Below are 19875 nucleotides of genomic sequence, written 5' to 3'. Positions count from 1 at the left end.
TGTTTTTCGAACAACGCAACGCTGGTCACCCGATGTTTGTTTGAATGATTCAGTGGCTTTATTCGCTCTTTTGAAAATAATTACGGAGCCAGCGTGTAAAACGAGAACGATACCTAGTTTTCCTTATTACTTTCGTCCAGTCGGCGCACAAAATAGTGGCACACGATTTCATGCACACTGTTAAACCGCAGAAGTACTTGGCTTAGTTCCTTCATCGTTTTCATTGCAGCTTTATGCGCCTTGCTAGTCCGATCCCGGAAGTTCCGCAAGGATGTTAGTTTGTCTAGCAAGTAGTGCAACCAATAGACATTCGTTTTCGGCGCATGTAAGTTCCACTGGTTCTGTAGGGCGGATTTCATGTTTCGATAGATGTCGAACTGGTAGTCGCCTTCCGCGGTGAACAGCTCCTCATCGGTGGACAGGTCGTTGAACAGGCACAGTCCACCGTGCACAATGCGGGACAGCGTGTAATCGATGATGGTTGCTTTAAGCCCGTGGGTTTGGATTATAATTTCTTCCCCCAAGAGATAGTACGTCCGCTCCAGTTCCTTGGTGGGCTCGATCAAGACGTTGCCCGTATGCAGATCTCGGTGCTCGAAATCGTATCGTTTTTCCGCCACGGCTAGCATTAACACAATCTGTGCATATATCGCGAAGGCTTGCTGTGCGTTCCTGAAGCGAAATCCATCCAGATCGCTGCCTCCAAATGCTGTTTCGAAGGCAATGTAAAGCTGCTCGTCCGGAAATTCCGACGGGCAATCGTTTTCCGAACCATGCTTTTCGTCGTATTCCTCCCACAGTTTAACGAGCCGTTCCGGATACTTGCCAACCAAACAACTAACGCTTCGCAGCTCGACAAACCCATCGGTGCTAAATTGCACATTGTGTTGCCTCAAGCTGCTCAGCTCTGCAGAAATGATTACTTCCGATAGAATTTCGTCGTACGTCTTCTGCTTTTCCCCGTTGATCATTAGGCCACCCTCGATGGGAATCAGCTTGAGCACCGACTGTACACCACTGGGTTTAGTGCAGAGATACACCTCCCCGTACACCCCCTCGCCGATCTTACGCTCCACAATCGCATCCAAATTGGCAAGCGCTTGTTCGAAACTGATTGGTTCCTGTTGTCCACAGCGTGCTAGGATTTCATTCTTGGGACTCTGCGGGACCAGGTAGCGACGATCGGCCACCATTCTCCATGTGAGTGGTGCAACGAACTGGTGAACCGAAACATCGTGCGCTTCCGAAGAACGGAGCTCATCGCTCGATGCCGTTTCGGCCATCGATTGTGACGCTTGGTAATTGTTCATGTACATCGTTATTCGACGTTCTCCAGCGATTGAACAGGACCCATCTCGGCGACATATAGAGGATCTTAGTAACGACATCGATTTACGCCACTTCCCAGGCTTAAACGGAACTTTCTCCACGGTAGCATCATTTTCAGCAACCTTTCCTGGAGGTGGTCTGATCGAAGGTTTGTTCTTTCTGTGCGCTACCGGTAACTTGGTTTCTTCCACTATCGTGAGAGATTGGTCGTTGGAATTTACTGAAGTAAGTGCCGATTTTTGGGACCTTGCCCTCGATCTCCTCTCCATCTTGCGCGTGCTTCTACGACATAAAAAGATAAAATCAATACAACCACCCAAACGAGATAACGCCTTATGAATACCAGACCATTGTCGCGAGGAAACAGCTTGAAATCCGTTCCAACGAACAAACATACTTACAATTATATGAAGAAATCCGATACAAAGCGTAGAGCAAATGTTGCAATCCAACGTAAACAAAACTTTCATGAAAAGTCCGTTAATTTTCGATACTGTCAAACAGTCAAAAGAAGCGACGTTTTTCTTCGATGTTTTCGTTATTTCTTTCCCATACAAAGTATGTGAGAAATATAATGAGCAATCCGCTATTTGTCATAAGCGCATCCTAGATAATTTATTGGTTCTTATTTAAATGTTTTTAAATAAACAAAACTCACCGTCCCATCCGCTTTTCCTCAGATAAATAATTCCAAAGTTTTTAAACCGACATTGTAACAGCCAAAACATCGCAGGTTTTGGAATCGATTGCTTGAAATTATTTCCCCCAGTTCGTATTTGCTAGACGACTGTCAGAAATGCCAGTCGCGCGCACACTAGCGCCACCGTTGTGCGGTATCGTGAAACAGAAAAGCTGCAAAAAGTGTAATCAGCTCGTGTTGTCATCAAGCATTTTTCCAGCCCGATTTTCGCGTGGAAAAAGCTTAATGATAGTCCCAAATTATGTAGCAAAAACGACCGCGAACGGAGGCTACCCGCAAAACAGTACGTTTCGGTTGGTGGAGTGTGAATACGGGCGTGGCCGCTGGGGTCCTAAACGGTGCGAAGGCGGCGTCCAAAAATCGACCCGTTGGCTTTCCCAACAATGGCGACCGCGAGCGATGACGAGCAAGGGCCTGCAGCATCAGAAGCCCACTCCGAACCCGTGATGGTCGGTTGGCACGGTGCAATAGTTGTGTAGTGTCGTTGAGCAACGTTTCCTGAAAAGTGTGGAAAACGACATAGAAAGGAAATGGTGAACAGTGGATTGAAACGCGATTGAGGTTCACATCCGATGGATGCTACCACGGCAATTAGCTGCACCCCTTCTTCACTCCTCAACAAACGCCAAAGAAAACGGATCCGTCAGGTGGCGGTGGCGGTAGCGGTGTGATGAAGAGTGCTGGTCGCTAGTTGATGGACGGAATGTTTTCAAATAGACTACTTCACGAGCGTTTTAGTGACATTTGTGCCTCGAAATTGTTCACGGGATCAGGAAGCTTGCTGGTGGAAATTAAAACCTTTCCTAACCCGTTCCGTTCCATCCCAAGTCTTATCTTGCTCACGCATCAACCCTTTTCCGTGCGATGATTCCTGTATGGGAGAGGACGGTGGTTCCCAGAGCTTGTCAAATGCCGATGCCGTACGTGGTTGCTTTTTTGTTTCCTATCGCAATACAGTAGGCATCGGCGCAGCATAAAACCGATCCCACACTAAACCCTTCATTTCATTTTTCAGCCGGGCTTATGTTAGGAATTGTGTTAGTGTCGTATAATCCCGCAGCTGCCTAGAATTTAACGCATGTATTCATGGAAAAGAAGGCGGAAAAAGTAACACAACAACGGGCAGGCAGCCGCAGAACCGGGCGGTGGTGAAGAAAGTGAATGTGTACAGTACAGCAAAAAAAAAGTGTTGCAACATAAGAACACACACGCGCATACAAACTTGTGTAAAATGTTTTATTTTTCTGTGTGATTTTTTGTTATTCTTGCATTAAGCAATAAAGTGAAATAGTTTTATTGTCGGGACAGTGCACAACACGGTGTTGTTCTGCGGGGTTATGTTAGGACGAACCGCTGCCCCCTTCTTATATTAGCGAACGGTCCCGTCAGTAAGACTGGAAGCTGGAAGCGCAAGTATGGATCCGGAGCAAATTCTACTCGACGGTAATGATTTCGAGGATGGTTCGGATTACGGTGATTACGAGTTCATACAGGATCAGGATGCGTTGTCACTAAATGCTCCGCTTGGTAAGTTGAAATTGTTCATCGTTCTTTTATGCATGTTAGTAAAATAGGAAATGGTGGCGAAATAATGGTTCCAAGGGAGTTTTGCTAGGTTGAAGGAATTTTACACGGTGAGCGTGTATTATCTAGTAGCTAGTTTCGAAGTACCTAGTTGTGATGGTTACGGTTGTCTAGCAGGTGATAGTTTCCGAATTGTTTCGCAAAATGCTACGCAAAGCGCGTCTTTAAACGGATCTGTTTTTTCCCCCTAGACTCAAATTTTCTCAATTTTTTTCGGTTTTACTCTCTAACCTTCTTTGCATATATTTTATTATTTTGAATTTGGTCTCAAAAATTTATTTTTACATTTGTTATTTGTTTCTCGATATTATGTCAATAATTGTATGAAGATTTTTTATGTCATTCATTTCTAACCCCCATTTATGATAATTTATGCGCCTTTCGTTAATTCTTACCTTTATAATTTCTTAATTTACACGCTTTTTTGCCCTAATTTTTACAGACCACCAGTAGAGCCCAGAACACTACCTAGAGGTACGCTATTACTCGCTATATCTGCAAACGTAATGTTTTTCTTTTAGTATGTAGAACATAGTGCATACCTATCATATGACGCATACGCACATTCACATATAAGCAAACGAGAACAAAACACAAACCCAAGCAACAGGAAATACCAACACTCTGTTTGCCCACCGTTGCCACAATTTTCCGTATGCCTTCAGTAATTTTATCTCTATCGCATTTCTGCATCATATAGCTAAAACTACTTCTAGTGTAGGCCTGACATTCCGCCAGGCAATATTGCGTTCCGGCGCTATTGAATGAATCTGATAGAGTAATCGGTGTGTGTGTGTGTGTTCGTGTGTCTTTTTCAAAAACTCCATACACTATCTCGCCTTCTTCCGTCACACATGTATGTTATCGTCATCATTTTGACTTCCGTACGATCGAAACGATCCACACCGACGCTGCAGAATCGATTCTGGACCCCTCGTCAACCGCCCCGATCTCGTGCCGATCGTCTCCGAACGAAGAGTCCCTGGCGATAGCGCAGAATCTGGATGAACAGCCTGTTGGTGACAGTGGCAACAGCAGCAACGACAAAGGACCAATCCGCACCACCTCACAGCCGAAGCTTCAGCATCAAAAGTTAACGATCAAAACGATTATCCTTAGCGCGGGTTCGTCGTCTGCATCGTCGGTGGCTGGTGGATCATCCGGAACGTCTTTAGCTACGCTCAACAGTGGGACAGCATCGTCTTCCTCGTCCAACGCGTCATCACCCGCCTCCTCGTCCCCGTCGTCCGTGTCGTCACCAGCACCGTCGAACATTGGTGCTGGCCCCCCACCTACGACGGTACGGTTTGGTCTTGGTGGTGGCAAACCCTCGGCAGCGGCATTACGCCGCGGACCCGGACGTCCTAAAAAAGATTTCATTCCCCTGCTGAAGATGTCGTCCGGTGGCAACGCAAACTCCAGCGGTGCCGGTGCATCCGGGTTCGGCAGCACGTCGACGATGATCAAGCTGAGTGGAGCTACGATCGCGGCAGCCGCATCGCTCGGTAGCACATCGCCTTCATCCGAGAGCAAAGTTGTGAAAAGGTAACGTAATATACAGGGCCGTCCCGTTTTCCGGTGTTAGTCGTGTGTGTATAACCTTCGGAATCTGTACCTCCTAACTAGTCCAAGAACCCCGTTTCCACTGCTTTCTAGATATAAGAGTACTAATGTTGTTCGTGGTGGTATCCCTAAAAGGAAAGTGGAGCTAGCTGCTATTGCGATGCTGGATACCACCGTCGCCACCACCACCACCACCACTGCCACTGCTTCCATCAGCAGCAGCAGCAGTACCACCGCTGGCATCCGAAGTCCATCGGGAAGTACCGCAATAGTACCGCTCGCTTCGCCGAGCTCTGGCGGAGGATTCGGTTCACTACTATCCTCACCGAACGATGAAGGTCTTGCGGCAGGAGGAGCGACGGGCGGTGGCGGTGCCAGCACTGCCAACAGCTCCGTAGCATCAACGCCGACCGGTGAGATGGAAACCGATCCGGCGGCGGCCCTATTAATGCCCGCTCCCGACGAAATGCCCTACTTTCCGGAAAAGTATCCCGGCAAACTGTGCATCCTGTGCAATCTGGGCGAACGCAGCCAGCTCGGACAGGGCGAAATGTTGCGCATCGAGATGACGCTGGCGGCGGATCAGATTGCGTCCGCACTGTCACAGGAGGAGAAGGCACAGACTGGACCGGGCGATAGCTTCGGTGATAAAAGCCCACGGACGGCTAGTTTGCTAGGACCACCGCATTTGGGCAGCAGCAAGCGACAGAAAGGCTCAAACAAGTGCAAGTAAGTACTGCTTAATCCGTGTCCGTTTTGCTCTTCCTCCTTAGAGGTGATCTTAATTGCATTTTCCGTCCTGTTTTTTTGTTAGAAATCCAATACCAAACGCTGAGTATACGGACGAGCTGGAAAAGATTGGCCACCTAGAGGTGATGGACAGCTCGATAAATGATGGAGGATATTTTTACATTCATCGTAGCTGTGCGCTCTGGTCGTACGGGGTCGGTCGTGACCCAGTTAGCGGTACGTTGAGCAACCTGGAGGTCGTGGTGGTGCAGAGTCTTAGCAGAAGGTGTCACTTTTGCACACACTTCGGTGCCAGTTTGTCGTGTAAGGTAAGAGAGAGGATAACATTTTCCAGCAGAAGTGGAAGTGCCTAACTAACTAACGTTGTTCATCAGAACAAAGCAATTGTCACTTCCGATTGACCAAACTTCAGAATGTCGTCAGAAAAAGTTTGTCACCATTTTAATCCACATTGTTTGTTCTTCTTGCTGCTTGCTCTTTAAGATGTCTTGCCCCAAATGGTACCACTTTCCGTGTGTAGCTGCCTCCGGCGGATTCCAGGTCATACAGACGTACAGCATCTTCTGCAAGGAACATCTGGGACAAGTGCCTTTAGTGTGTACGGAGGACATCAACTGCCGCCAGTGTTCGGCGCTCGGTGATGTCGGCAATCTGCTCATGTGTTCAATCTGTGGCGATCACTACCACGGCACGTGCGTTGGTTTGGCACAGCTGCCCGGCGTCCGTACCGGGTGGCAGTGCAACTCCTGCAAAAAGTGCCAAATTTGTCGTGTACCTGACTCGTCCGAGGGTCGCTCGGTGGCTTGTGAGCTGTGCGATAAAATTTACCATGCCAACTGCCTTCGACCGATCATGACATCTATTCCGAAGCTCGGCTGGAAGTGCCGTTGTTGCCGCGTGTGTTCGGACTGTGGCGCTAGGACGCCGGGTGCGGGGGCGTCCTCACGATGGCATTCGCACTACACGGTGTGTGATTCGTGCTACCAGCAGCGTAACAAAGGCTTTTCATGTCCAATATGCCATCGGGCGTATCGGGCAGCGGCCCATCGGGAAATGGTGAAATGTAGCGTGTGTTTCAAGTTCGTGCACAGTACGTGCGATCCGGACGCGGACCTGTCGGCGTACAATGCGAGGAAGGAAGCCAACCCAGACTACGAATATCTGTGCAGTCCTTGCAAAACGGTGATCCATAGTGGCCGATTAGCGGCAGCCCTGCGTCGAAGCAGTCAAGTGGACGAGGACAGTATGTCACTGTCGCAGGAAAGTCTAAACGACGACGCAATGGATGTTGATGGGGCCGACGGGGCGCGTGATGCGATACGGGAGCGGCTCGAACGAACCGTCGGCTCAATGGACGTTGGGCTCGGCAAAGGCAAACCATACGTAGCGAGCAAAATAGCAAAGAAACGGCTTGGGCTATCGCTTAGCGGTGGTCTCGCTGGGAGCCGCCCGAAAGGGCTTGGGAAAGGATTTCAGAAAAAGTCGCGCCTGGCGGACATTACGCGTAAGCGCAGCTCGAAAGCGAAAATGCGTGGCATCTTCGGTGTGCCTGGGTTGGGATTGCAACGCCCCACCGCGGATCTGGCGCTGCCTGTGAAAGCGAACGAAGAGGAACCCGGTGGCGAAAATCGGTTAGTACTGTGCTCGGCAAAGGATAAGTTTGTGCTAACGCAGGACATTTGTGTGATGTGTGGTGCGATCGGCACGGATCAGGAGGGTTGCCTGATTTCCTGCACACAGTGTGGCCAGTGTTACCATCCGTACTGTACGAATGTGAAGGTGACGAAGGTGATTCTGCAAAAAGGTTGGCGCTGTTTGGATTGTACGATCTGTGAGGGATGTGGACAGCGGCATGACGAGGCACGGCTTATACTGTGCGACGATTGTGACATTTCGTACCATATCTACTGCATGGATCCACCGCTGGAGCATGTGCCGCAGGGTACGTGGAAGTGTAAGTGGTGTGCAATGTGCCTTAAATGCGGCGCCAACAGTCCCGGGTTTAACTGTGCCTGGATGAACAGCTACACCGAGTGTGGTCCGTGCGCTAGTCAGATGCAATGCCCGTCGTGTTTCGAAGGTTACTCCGAGGGTGAGCTGATCATCCAGTGCCATCAGTGCGAACGGTGGCTGCATTGTGGCTGTGATCAGATCAAGAACGAGGCCGACGCGGAACGGTGTGCCGAGGAGGGTTACACGTGCATGGCCTGTCGTCCGACAGATCAACCTCCGCCGCATCTGGTTCCGAAGCGGAAATCGTCCACAACTGCACCCTTGCTGGCGGCGAATGCGGCACCAAATTCGAAAGCAAACGCCAAAACCGAGGAGAAAGTTATTCCGCTAGCTCTGGAGGGTAACCACTATTTGGATGGCGTGTGTTTAAGCGAACATGGCCATAATCAGATAAAGGCGCTACAGGCCGAGTTTGGCAAGCGGGGCAAACGAAAACCGAAACTACCGCTCGAACCGCAAGCCACCGAAAAGGATGCCGGCATACTGGCGGCGATCGAATCGGTTGTCGCGGGCAGCAGTCACGACAATTCGCTCGAAGAAATGCGGCTCGAGCCGCTCGATCCGAAAGAGGAAGCGGAAATCTACAAAGACGGTATGGTGTGGAACGATCCCACGCCACCGGAAGGGTTCGCACTGTTCACCACGGAAAATGGGACCGTAGTGCTGCGCAAGAAACGGCAGCGCAATCTGCAAAAACTAGGCATCGGTGGTTTCTTTGTGCGTAACCGGGGCATACGAACGAAGGATGGTAAGGACGAGGAGGAACTAGTGGATGGGATGGCGGAGGATGGCGGCACCACGCCGGATGGGTTGCCGGGAGCTGGAGTAGCGGGTGGAGGAATAACCAAACCAAAGAAGAAGCCAATCCGACGCAAACCGAAGAGCAAGCTGATCGAAATCTACCCCAGTATTCTGCAGGATGCGTTCTTCGGTCGGACGCTGCTCAACTCGAACATGCCCCTGTTTGAGGCGCCGGCAAGCGATGATGACGTGCGGAGCGACGTTTCAGACGATAAAACGGTGAAGCTATCGGAAGAAGAGTTGAAGCTATTCGAGGCTGTGAAGAGCAAGGAAGAAGAAACTGCCAGTCAAACTACTAAAGACCATTCCGAGCAGCTGGGCGTGACAGGGAAGAGTCCTGCCAGTGTGACCTCGGTGCCGCAAAGCCTGGGAGCAGCTGCTCCGGCGTCACTATCACAACCGCAGGTAGCCGTTAGTACTAACACAAGTGTAGCAACATCGTCATCCTCATCGGCAGTGGTAATGTCTTCCAACGGATCGAACCCAGCCACGGTCAGCAACTTTACCGCCAAGGATACTCCGAACGGTGTGCACGCAGGATCATCCACCACGGTCACCAAGATGGAGGAAGACGACAACAGCGACACGGAAGCGTTGAACGATGTGCTCGGATTGCCGAACGATTTAATCGAGGAAGATTTCGTTAGCCAGATCGAGGATGAGCTGATCAAACATTCAGCCGCATTCGACGAGCTGACGACCGATACGTTGGCAAAGTCGTCCAAAGATGAGCTGGTAGATATGCTGAGCCCACACTTTGATCTCACCAACATCGACCAGATGGACAGTAAGGTGGTGGAGGAAATCTTCAAAACTGTCCTCACAGACGAATCACAGGTAAGCGAGCAATAGTGCTTTTTTGTACGATTTGTATTCCACAAATTCGAAGGAGAGAGAGAGAGAGAGATTTATAATGTCTCCTTGCTTTCTCAGGAATCTCAGGAATCCATGCTGGCCAGCTCTATGACCCCCTATACGTCCAACACGTCGACACCCTCCCACAGTACCGATGTGACGAAAAAGGCCGTCAACACCAGATACATTGCAGCGGGCGGACAGACGATGGTAAATGCTGGTCAACCGCAACATGCTATGCAAGAGCAGCTCCAATCTCAACAGACTCCTCAACTGCAGGTTCCGCAACAGCGACCACTGCAGCAGCAGGTAGTGCTATCGCAAACGATACAGGCTCCAAACCAGCAGGGCCTCCTCTCCGAGCAGCAGCAGCAGCAACAGCAGCTTTCCCTCGGTGGCATAATGGGTGGTGTTCAACCGACGCCTCAGGCGGCACAGCAGATGGCCAATCCCATGACCGTTATGTCTCAGTCGCACATATCGCAAACTGGAATTGGACAGTCAGCATCCATGGGTGGAGGACAGATGATGCTACAGCAGCAGCAGCAGCAGCAGCAACAGCAACAATCTCAACTTCAACAAGGAAGTGGTGGTGTGATGGCGACAGGCATGATGCAAGGACCAAACTTAGGTCCTGCAGGCACTCAACAACAGCAACAACCGCAAGCCATGTCCAATGCTTTCTCCATAATGTCAGTTCAGCAACAGCAGCAGCAGCAGCAGCAGCAACCTCAACAACAGCTGCCACTACCCGTCGGGACAGTGGGCGATGCGAATGCAGCAAATCAGCAGCAGCAGCAACTTGCTCGAGGGTATTTTTCTAATGACTTCCATCCGCACAGGTAGGAATGGAGAGAGTCTATGTGTTGATACGAGCACGATACGAGGAGCTAGTGGCGACCTCTGTTTCCTATTGCGTCTGCACCAACGTTTGTTTAGTTTTTCGTTTTATTTTCCCCGAAAAGCGAGCATTTGCACGGCTTCATTTTTTCCCGCATCATACGCACACCGTACGCAGATTGAACATTTCTCTATCCATAAGTAACAACCATTCACACCTCCATTCCTAGCCTGAATTTGAGTAGCTATAATGTATCTGTAGTGCAGCAGTTCATTTACTTATTCTCTGCTGTTCAATGGTTCGTCCCACACAGTACGATGCTTGGTGGATATCAGGACCCGAATCAAAATCCTACGTCCGGCACAATGGTGGTGCCACAAACACAAATGCAACAGACGACTGGTCAGTGGTCGAATCAAGCGATGCAATCGGTGCAACCCGGCGGTGCAACACCGATGGACACCACACCGGTCGGAACGACGTCAGCCCTCCAGCAGCCGGTTGGCATGGGTGCGGGAGCTGAAACGATCGGACAGTTGGACGAGACGAATGTGAAAAGTGCTCAGAAGCTGTCGGAAAAAATGCGCAAGGACGAAAGTGAGTTGTTTAATCACCACCGCGGGAGTCATGGATAATAATTGTTGCTAAATTTTCCTTTTTGTGTGTGTATTTTACCCCTCTATTACAGTGCTTGGAGATATGGCAACAATTTCCTCGGTGTTATACTGCAACATGCGCCATCCCGAGCTGAAAACGGAATTCCCTAACTGGAATGATCGATGGAAGCAAATCAGCAAACGGTGGCGTTTGTTATCGAACGAGGAGAAGCAACCGTTTCTGCAGCAAGCCCGCGACAACCGTTCCGCTAGCAAGATGAAGAAAACGCAACAGGTATTTACCTTACACGTGAGAGAAACTTTTTTTCCTTCTTACTTTCTATTCAGTTTGATTATTTGTATAGTAAATGATTTTTATTTTTACAAACTACTACATACTATCAAATCAAACAACAATGTCTGATTATAGGGTGTTCATAATAGTTCGTGGCATTTGAAGAGCATTAAGTGAAGCGAATAGGTAACGCAAGATGCCACAAATTAAGATCCAATGCCCCCAGGAACCGTAATCGCAAAAGCAATTGATTAGAGAGTTTATTTAGAGAGTCCCACCCCATTTGACCTTAGGGCAGTGGTGGGCGCCTCTTGTTTAGCTGTAAAGTTCGTATATCCAGTCGAGAAAATTATGCACCGCAAGCCACACTATTATTATCTATGTTCCGTTTTGCCATCAGTTTTCTTGTTTGACACAAAGGTTGTACGAAGCTAGGCCATTGTTTTCGGTGTGCTAGCAGAAAAAGAAGCCTTCAACAACAGTATCACCCTTAAATCGCCTAAACCATTCATTACGCTCATCCTTTCTACACCCCGTTTCATTCTATAGTATAGGCTGTTACGTGTTGTGTGACTAACATGCGATTTGCGAACCTGTGTTACCATCAGACCAGCGCCCTAGAAGCTAGATATAGTTGTTGTGTCATGTCTCGCTCATTAGTTTCGCGCATCATTCACCCTAGAGGGTAGCTCCTGTTTACGGATTTCACTACTTCCTTGCTGATTCGAACACTCTTCGTTATGGTCCACGACTTACCTCAGCACACAATCTCTCTCACATTGTTGCGTTCCATATCGCATTCCTGGAATTTCTTCCCAAGCGAAGCGTCTCGAAGTTTGTGCGGAGAAGAATTTGCTGCACCTTCTGTGATGTGTCCACTACGTGTCAGATCGAACCATGCGTTCAGTTTAAATTCATAGTTTCATTGAAACACAGTCGACTAGATTGCTTCAAATATAGGCCCCCATCAAACACCGTACAGTTGTGTTCGAAACAATAGCAGCACAGCACGTTTTGTGTTAGTTATTTTAGAAGTAGGCAGAGCACTTCAAAACGTAAATTCAATTCGTTTGGGCTAAAGCCTGAATAGATGCCCCCCCACTCACGGGCACTCATTTTTGCAACTGAGTTACCCAAAAAGGTATCTTTTTCAGACCTTTTACTATAATTATTTATTTATTTATTATTTACAATTATTATAAATAATTATTACAACGATTTCTCACATTTTTGCTTAACTTTTACCTAAATTTAAGGTAACTCAGTAGCGAAAAGTGAGTGCCGTGAGTGGGGGACTTTAGCCGATTCGAGAAGCTCGAGTCTTTTACCGTCACTGCTATTGTTTTGAACATACCTGTACATTTTACACCATCACTTCCACTACTCTGTCCCTCTCTCTCTCTCTCTAAAGCACTATGTACTTTTGTTTCCTTTGTTGTTTGTTTGTTTGTTTGTTTAATTGTTCGTTCGTTCGTTCCGTTCTGTTCTGTACGGTCGTACGTTTTGTATGTTTCGTTTTTCTTTTTTTCTTCTTTTTTTTCTCATTTTCTGTTTGCTCAAATCCAATCAAAACATAAGAGAAATATGGTTATGGTTCATATATCTGCAACACTTCCCCATCCCGAATCGATTCAGGTACCACAATTATCACCCAAAGATGGCAATAGCAATAGTTCTGGTACGATGAACATTGTTGGCCCATCGTCCGCATCTTCTCCCTCTTGTTCCTCATCATCGAACATATCGGGATCGCTAACCACGGAAACGGGTTCAATGTTAATCGGTTCGGACCAAACGGTGGCGGCTGGCGGTTTGGTTCAGCAGCATCAAATCAACATCCATCATCATCATCATCCGCAGCAGCAGCAGCAGCAGCAGCAGCATCAGCAGCAACTACAGCAGCAATCTCAGGGTGGTCAGCAACAGCAACAACCAGCAGCATCCCTCGGACAGCAGCAGCAGCTGCTGCTACACGGCAACAACACGGCGCTACAGTCCCAACTACTTGAGGTGCAAGGAAATTCTTTGGATGATGGCAATAATAGCTTAGACGAGCTCGGTGCCGCTGCTTCCAATAATACTCATGTTTTTAGTGCCATACGCGATTGTAATACCACACCTCCTTCCTCTTCTAACGATACTAACACGAATGCATCATTAGATTCAGTTCACGGTGACGGTAGTAAAGCTCCACTCATAGCTAACAAATCCCACACTAGCGAACCAACACCAACATTCAAAAACACAACAACAAACACCAACATTAACACCACACCACAGTCCACTCACAGTTCATTGGCGGGAAACGTAGCTAGCTCCACCAATGGTGGTGAAGTGACCAGTGCTGCCGCTCACCGCCACTCCCAGCATCCTTTGCACTCGATCAGCGATAATGCAACGTCGAATTTGATCGTGCGCCCGTCCAGCACTAACCCAACGGAACAGACAGCCCCATCCGAGGCACCAAGCGGCTCGGTACCGTCAGCGGTCAACAGTTTCGGTGGTGCTGTGGCAGCAACCACAGCAGCAGCGTCGGCAGTTGGCGGTTCCAAGGCGAATTTGGTGGTAGCAGCCAACATTGCGAACACGTTTATCAATCTCTCCAGCCTAACGGCTATGGGACAAACGCAGCAACAACCACAACACTTGCCGGCCCATCAGCAAGCTGCTTCACAAAGACAATCCTTTCCGACGGCCAACTCTACCGAGCAAGGCACGGGCGCCGTTAATGTTCTCGTTAACCCGGGGATGCCGCCAACCCACGTGATGAAAACGCTGGCCATCGGTAACAGCCGCACAAACATTTTTGTACCGAACGTAATCGCTGCGCCAGGCACAATGGCCGCTTCCAACTTTACCGTTCACCATCACCACCATCAGTTTGGGCTGCGCAATGGTCCCGCGCCAAATGTGACCGTAAATCCGAACGGGAATTTCAACGTCAACTCGGGTGCTATTTTGCGTCCCGGGTACGCGCACATACGACCCGCGTTTTTACCACAAACATTTAACATTGTTGCTAGCGGTGGCAGCGGTGCCACTCCTGGATCCGTCCAATCGCCGATACTGGCCGCATCGCTGCAGACGATTAACAAAATAGCTGCCCAACAGCAACACCAGCAACACGCTGCCGCCGGAGGACCCACCCAGCCACGCTCGGCCAACAAACTGATCAACGTGTGTCAGGATGGCTCCCAGCAGATACTCATTTCTACCGGCGGTGCGCAGATGCAGGTCACCCAGCAGCACCATCAAAATCAAAGCCCGGGAAGACAAACGGTTTGCAGTCCGCAGCGTCCACGAACGCCCGGTTTCGTTTCTGGTGCGCCGGTTACGGTGATGAACTTGAATGATCAACAGATACGTGTGTTAACACCGGGCGAAATCATGCGCACCCTACCATCGCTCGATGGCAACAGTTCCGCCGGGTACGAAATAATCGCTACCGGCAACAGCAGAAGCATTACCACTGCTCAATCTTCTCAGTACGCAGTGCTTTCTGCTGCTCCGGCGGTTACCGACTCCGGTCGCAATGGTTCCGCTGCTGTCGACACGAATCACCGCTCCACCAGTGTTTCGCTTTCGGGAACCGGAACCATCGTGGCTGAACCTTCTTCCAACAGCAATAGCACCGTTGAAGCGATCGCAGCAAAGGAGAACAGCGGCAACGTCACCGTCAACTCCGTACTCCGTAGCGATCATGTCTCTAGCGCTACAGCACCGTCGTGCTTGTCAGACTGTAGGGCCAATAACACGAACGTCATCAATCCCACCAATGTAACAACCACTACCAACACCATCACCACCACCACCACCACCACCACCACTACAACCACCACCAATAATAATTCTTCCTGTATGTTGCAAACTGCAAATAGTACTGTGACAGCTATTGTTTCTACCTCCTCCATCACTACTACTACCACCACCATCACAAGTACTACCACAACTAGTAATGCTAGTATCCATTCTGCTCCTACTAATACTACTACTACTACTACCACTACTACCGCACCCGAAACGGTGAGAATTTTAAACGATAGCAAACGTAAACTACTGTTTTTCTCTGGTACTTTTACTTAATTTATTTTTGTTGATTGATTTTGCTACTAATTGTTAGACGTACCTACCGCAACCGGTACGGAATTGTGCTGATCGGCTCTTCTTGAGCACACTCTTATCTTTCTCTTGATTGATGTATTTATTCTATGGAAATGACAGTTTTTTGTATTTTGTTTTTTGCAATATTGGCATAAGTAGTGATGTTTTGTATCATTTATCATTTCCAATGCATTGTAGTCATATATATTCCCTTGCTTATTCCATTTTTTTAGGCATAACTGATGTGTAAATGTTTTATCGTTCTTTTATGCTGCTTTCACATTAATTACATTTGCTTCAAATATGTATGATTTACCCCCTTCCACTGTTCCATTGAAGTGTATAAGGCTATTTTAATATCTGCATGCATATCTGTTTCTACAGTTCTAATGAATGTCCTACTGCTCTCAAGTTCATGTTTCACGATTTGTTAAAATTGTACGCTTTTCTTCCGCTTTCTCATTAAATAAGTTCACTTTTCATTCTTGGCGTGTAGTTCTTAGTTCCGCTCTCGGTGTTTGGTTCCTCTATCGCAAAGCTTCTTGACTGTTTCTTTCTGTTTTGTTTTCCTTTTCCCCCGAACCCCTTTTGTTTAATGTAATGGAATGTTTGCTCGTATGGGTTTAGTTTGCACAACTTTGCACTCTACTGGATGGAATTGAAGTTAAAATCTGCTGTTATTAGTCCCAATCTCTAGATGGTTTTAGTATTGTTTTTTTTTTTCTCTTGCGAATAAAACTAAATTTCAAACATGAGTATTTCAAGTCCGTTCATGCAAAGGCTCTCTTCTTAATCTTGTCAAGATTTCGTGTGTGAAAAGCGAACGCTTTTGCTGAACTTGAACCGATAATAGATATAAAGCTGTACACATTTCTATTACTCTAATGTACTGTATAATTGATGGCATTGTTTTTTATTATGATTTATCGGCTGATGATGCTCTCTTATGGATGGTTTTTAATTAGAGCTAGTTACTATCTTTGCTTCCTTCAAGTACAATACGTGGCACTAAAAAAGTGTATGCTATGCGAAAAGGTGGTGCAATCAAAGCTAATCTCTGTACATTTGTACCTTTTCTGTGTATCTCAGGATCAGGATAAGATAAATGCACAGCAAAAAAGTATGCGTGAAGCGGAACAGGAGCGGCAATGGAAGCAGCTGCAGCAGCAACGAGCCCGAGAGCAGCAATCGCAACAGCATTTGCTTTTGCCTGAGCAAAGGATGCAAGGAGGTACGTGTATGCACCGCATCAGACCAGATGATTGGCTTTGTTTTTGCTTACAATGCATTATTTGATACTTGCAGACCCTACGATGCAGCTGCAAGTGGCGACGGACGTTGGCACTGTCGGCGTTGGACCGATGGCAAGTCCATCGCCCAATTCGCGCGGACCGTTCGTTTCGCCGGTTAGCAAAAATCGCATGGCTCCGGCAGTCGGAAGCATGGGCATGCAGGCACCGTCCAGTCCGGTGGCGGGTAACTTCCAACATCCTATGGGTATGCCGGCCAGGGGTTTACCCGTACAAATGCAGCAACAGCGACAAATTCAGGGTCAGGTAGGCGGTCCGACGGTGCGAATGCCTTTGAGCCCTTTTTCACCACAATCGCAGCAGCCACAGTCGCCACATGACATGATGCCGGAATCTCCCGCAAGCCAGCATTCCGGCATGGATCCATTCGTGCGGCCACCATCGGAAGGAATGTCGGATACGTACGCAGTGCATCATTCGCCCCAAACGCCTCGTCCGTTGGGACATCAAAGTCCGGTTGCGTCCGGTACGAACCGAAGTCCCGCATACTCTGGCCCTCAACTGGCTCAGAATTCAGCCAATGCTCCACAGGGTATGCGTATTAATACGATAGATTCTGGCTATCCTGGAGGTGCACCGGGCACGCCCAGACCTCAATTTTCCACTGGAACATCAAGGCCAACGGTGTACGCGCGTCCCAGCGAGCTGTTCAATCTTATGCAAAACTCTCCGTTTGCTTCACCGCGCTCGGAAGGGTTTGCGCAATCACCGCAGGAAGGTAATCGGCAGCTACGTGATTTGTTGCAACGGCAACAGCTTCCGGCCCCGAACAATCCGGTCAGTGGACCAGGTGCTGTCGGTGGGAACTTAATGCAGCAGACCGGTGCGCAACAATCGCCACAAGGATCAGTTCAATCTCCAGGAGGATTTATGGATGATCAACAACACCAGCTGCAGCAGCAGCAGCAACAACAGCAGCAACAGCAGCAACAGCAGCAAAACCAACAACAGCAACAAGCACAACAGTCATCTCAGATGCAACATCAACAATCACAGCTGCAACAGCAACAGCAGCCAGGAATAGTACAAACCCAGGGAACGGTGATGCCTTCGAGCCCTACGGACATGGGCACATTCAGACAACCGTTGCCACCGAACATGATGGCACGTCCGCGCATGCCAGGAACAATGATACGCCCATCGGGCAACATTGTCCTGGGAGCGAATAATCAAATACTAGTACGTCAACAGATTGTGCGCACCGCCGGCACTAATCAAATGGTAATAACACAGCAAGGTATGTTACAGCAGCAGCAGCAGCAGAACCAGCAATCCGGTCAAATATTGCGTCAACGCATGCAACTTGTTGGTCAGGCTGGATCCAATGCACCTGATGGAACACAATTTGTAGCACCGAATGGCCAGCTAATTAATGCCCAACAACAGCTGCAGCAGCAACAGCAACAGCAGCAGCAACAAATGTTGAATCAACAACAACAACAACAGTCTCAAGTGCTAACCTCTTCCCAAACTGATCAGCAAAATATTGCCCTGCTAGCGCAAAGGCTGGCGGGCGAAGGTGAAGCTCACGTGCCTTCGCAAAACATTGCCCGTGGTTCGCAAACGCCACAACAGCAGCAGCAGCAGCAGCAGCAAAGTCAGCAACAACCCCCGGCTACAAGCGGCGGTCCTCAACCGGAAGGAGCGTCGGAAATTCCCGACAGCGTAAGTGCCGAGCTGGAAAAGCTCGAGCAGGAAGACAATACCGGCATGGGGGAGGTGGAAGGTGTTGGTGATCTGCTGGGCGAGCTGGACGATGATGATGCGGAGCTGTTGGATTCGCTGACCGCCGAAATGGGCGATCACTTCAACATTCTTGAGTATGCCGATCCCGAGCTCGATACAACCGATGGCGAAAAGTCCAACCTGCTCGATAGCCTCGAGCTGGACGACGAGGCAAAGGATGGCGATGCGAAGGCAAGACAGAAACAGGGTGAAAATGTTGATGCCACGTTTGAGAAGAGTGAAGACCCAAACAAACAGACCGTCGGACCAACGGGACAAAGAGTTGCGCAGCAGCAGCAGCAGGACCTTGCAAACATGGGAGCCGGTGGGCAAAACGCTATGCAGAACAGCCAGAACTTTACCCCTGCACAGGGCCAGATGCTGCAGCAGCAACAGTTTGGACAGCAGCAAATGCTTGCTGGTGGCGGTGGTGGTGGCCCTCAGCAGAAGCTGTCTGCGGTGGCGGGTAACCAAATGAAAACGGTGCGACCGAACGTGATGGGGCAACCCTCGATGCAACAAATGCAGCAGCAGCAGCAACAGGTTAAAAACACAGATTGTTTTAGATCAAAAGAATAGGAATTAATCTTCTTTTCTTTCTTTTCTTCAGTCACAACAAGGTGTCGTTGTCGGACAAAATACGATGGTTGCAGGCCCTCGGATGATGACAGCTGATGGAACAGGCACTATGAAAACTGGGTATGTTCAAATAAAGCCGATTTCGTCACCCTTTCCGACGCACACTAGCTTACCGATTCTCTTGCGCCACAGCTTCATGAATCAGCAGCAGCGATTGCAACAGTTAAAACAGCTCGGATCGAATGGTGGTGGTGGTGGTGGCGGGTTGGTGCAGAACATCATACCGACCGGCCAACCAAGGATGCAAATACAGCAAATGGCGGGTGGTAACAGGATCATACAAACGTCCGCCAACCTGCCAATGCAGCCGCAGCAACCGCAACATCAGCAACAGCAGATCAACACAGGAATGGCAATGCAGCATCAGCAACAGCTGCAGGTGCAAGGTGTGCAGCAGCAGCAACAGCAGCAGACTGTGCCTGCTGCTGCTGTAGGTCAACCACCGCCTCCACCATATCCGGAACCGCCTCCACCGTACCCTGGCAATCAATCCGGGCAAAACGTACCGATCGGTGGCAATCATCCAATGCAGGTAAGTGGCCGCCACATATCGAGGGATGGTTCCATGCAGTACTTCAGCAGTACGCTAATTGTTCGACAACGAAATGAGCAAAGTGAGAGAGGATACTCTCTTTGCCCTACTATGCGAATGCGCACAAGCATTGAGCGATTTGGGGATTTAGAAGGGGTTTTAGAATAATGACTGTGCCTCTTTTTTCTTCATCATTCTGTTTTTGTAAATGGTCTGTTTGAATTTGCCATGTTGCAGAGTT

The 19875-nt window shown here is 48.9% G+C and overlaps 2 protein-coding genes across 20 annotated transcripts in view; one reads left to right on the top strand and one right to left on the bottom strand.

Annotated features, from left to right (window-relative positions):
- Nucleotides 1-33: 33 nt before the first annotated feature.
- On the bottom strand, nucleotides 34-1819 carry LOC118508236 (putative serine/threonine-protein kinase haspin homolog). 2 transcript variants are annotated; one of them, XM_036047843.1, is made up of 2 exons: nucleotides 1731-1819; nucleotides 34-1611 (listed from the first exon to the last, which is right to left on the bottom strand). In XM_036047843.1, the coding sequence occupies exon 2, from the start codon at nucleotides 1596-1598 to the stop codon at nucleotides 114-116; it is 1485 nt and encodes a 494-aa protein (XP_035903736.1). In that variant the 5' UTR covers nucleotides 1599-1611; nucleotides 1731-1819; the 3' UTR covers nucleotides 34-113. The 2 variants fall into 2 exon arrangements, with proteins under 2 accessions (XP_035903736.1, XP_035903737.1); XM_036047844.1 differs by having other exon boundaries at nucleotides 34-1608; nucleotides 1731-1779.
- A 335-nt stretch (nucleotides 1820-2154) lies between these two features.
- LOC118508224 (histone-lysine N-methyltransferase 2D-like) overlaps nucleotides 2155-19875 on the top strand; it is a 33123-nt gene continuing 15402 nt past the window's right edge. The window contains exons 1-15 of one of the 18 annotated variants that reach the window (XM_036047826.1): nucleotides 2155-2312; nucleotides 3045-3556; nucleotides 4531-5158; nucleotides 5240-5905; nucleotides 5991-6234; nucleotides 6410-9577; nucleotides 9674-9805; nucleotides 9875-10437; nucleotides 10750-11033; nucleotides 11125-11327; nucleotides 12906-13337; nucleotides 16518-16659; nucleotides 16734-19006; nucleotides 19074-19162; nucleotides 19235-19634. In XM_036047826.1, coding sequence (XP_035903719.1) covers nucleotides 3445-3556; nucleotides 4531-5158; nucleotides 5240-5905; nucleotides 5991-6234; nucleotides 6410-9577; nucleotides 9674-9805; nucleotides 9875-10437; nucleotides 10750-11033; nucleotides 11125-11327; nucleotides 12906-13337; nucleotides 16518-16659; nucleotides 16734-19006; nucleotides 19074-19162; nucleotides 19235-19634 — 9336 coding nt within the window. In that variant the 5' untranslated portion in view covers nucleotides 2155-2312; nucleotides 3045-3444. Of the gene's footprint in view, nucleotides 2323-2348; nucleotides 2368-2459; nucleotides 2479-2543; nucleotides 2563-3044; nucleotides 3557-4060; nucleotides 4088-4530; nucleotides 5159-5239; nucleotides 5906-5990; nucleotides 6235-6409; nucleotides 9578-9673; nucleotides 10438-10749; nucleotides 11034-11124; nucleotides 11343-12905; nucleotides 13338-16517; nucleotides 16660-16733; nucleotides 19007-19073; nucleotides 19163-19234; nucleotides 19635-19875 lie in introns of those variants that run through there. The other 17 variants (XM_036047824.1, XM_036047828.1, XM_036047822.1 and 14 more) reach the window with 17 other exon arrangements.

This window comes from Anopheles stephensi, chromosome 2, assembly GCF_013141755.1.
Source record: "Anopheles stephensi strain Indian chromosome 2, UCI_ANSTEP_V1.0, whole genome shotgun sequence".
NCBI classification, from domain to species: Eukaryota; Metazoa; Arthropoda; class Insecta; order Diptera; family Culicidae; genus Anopheles; species Anopheles stephensi.
This window is presented reverse-complemented; position numbering and strand designations above follow the sequence as displayed.

What these genes read in the sequence shown, in the direction of transcription:
- LOC118508236 (XM_036047843.1), bottom strand. Translation starts at nt 1,598, where the DNA reads ATGGAGAGGAGATCGAGGGCAAGGTCCCAAAAATCGGCACTTACTTCA.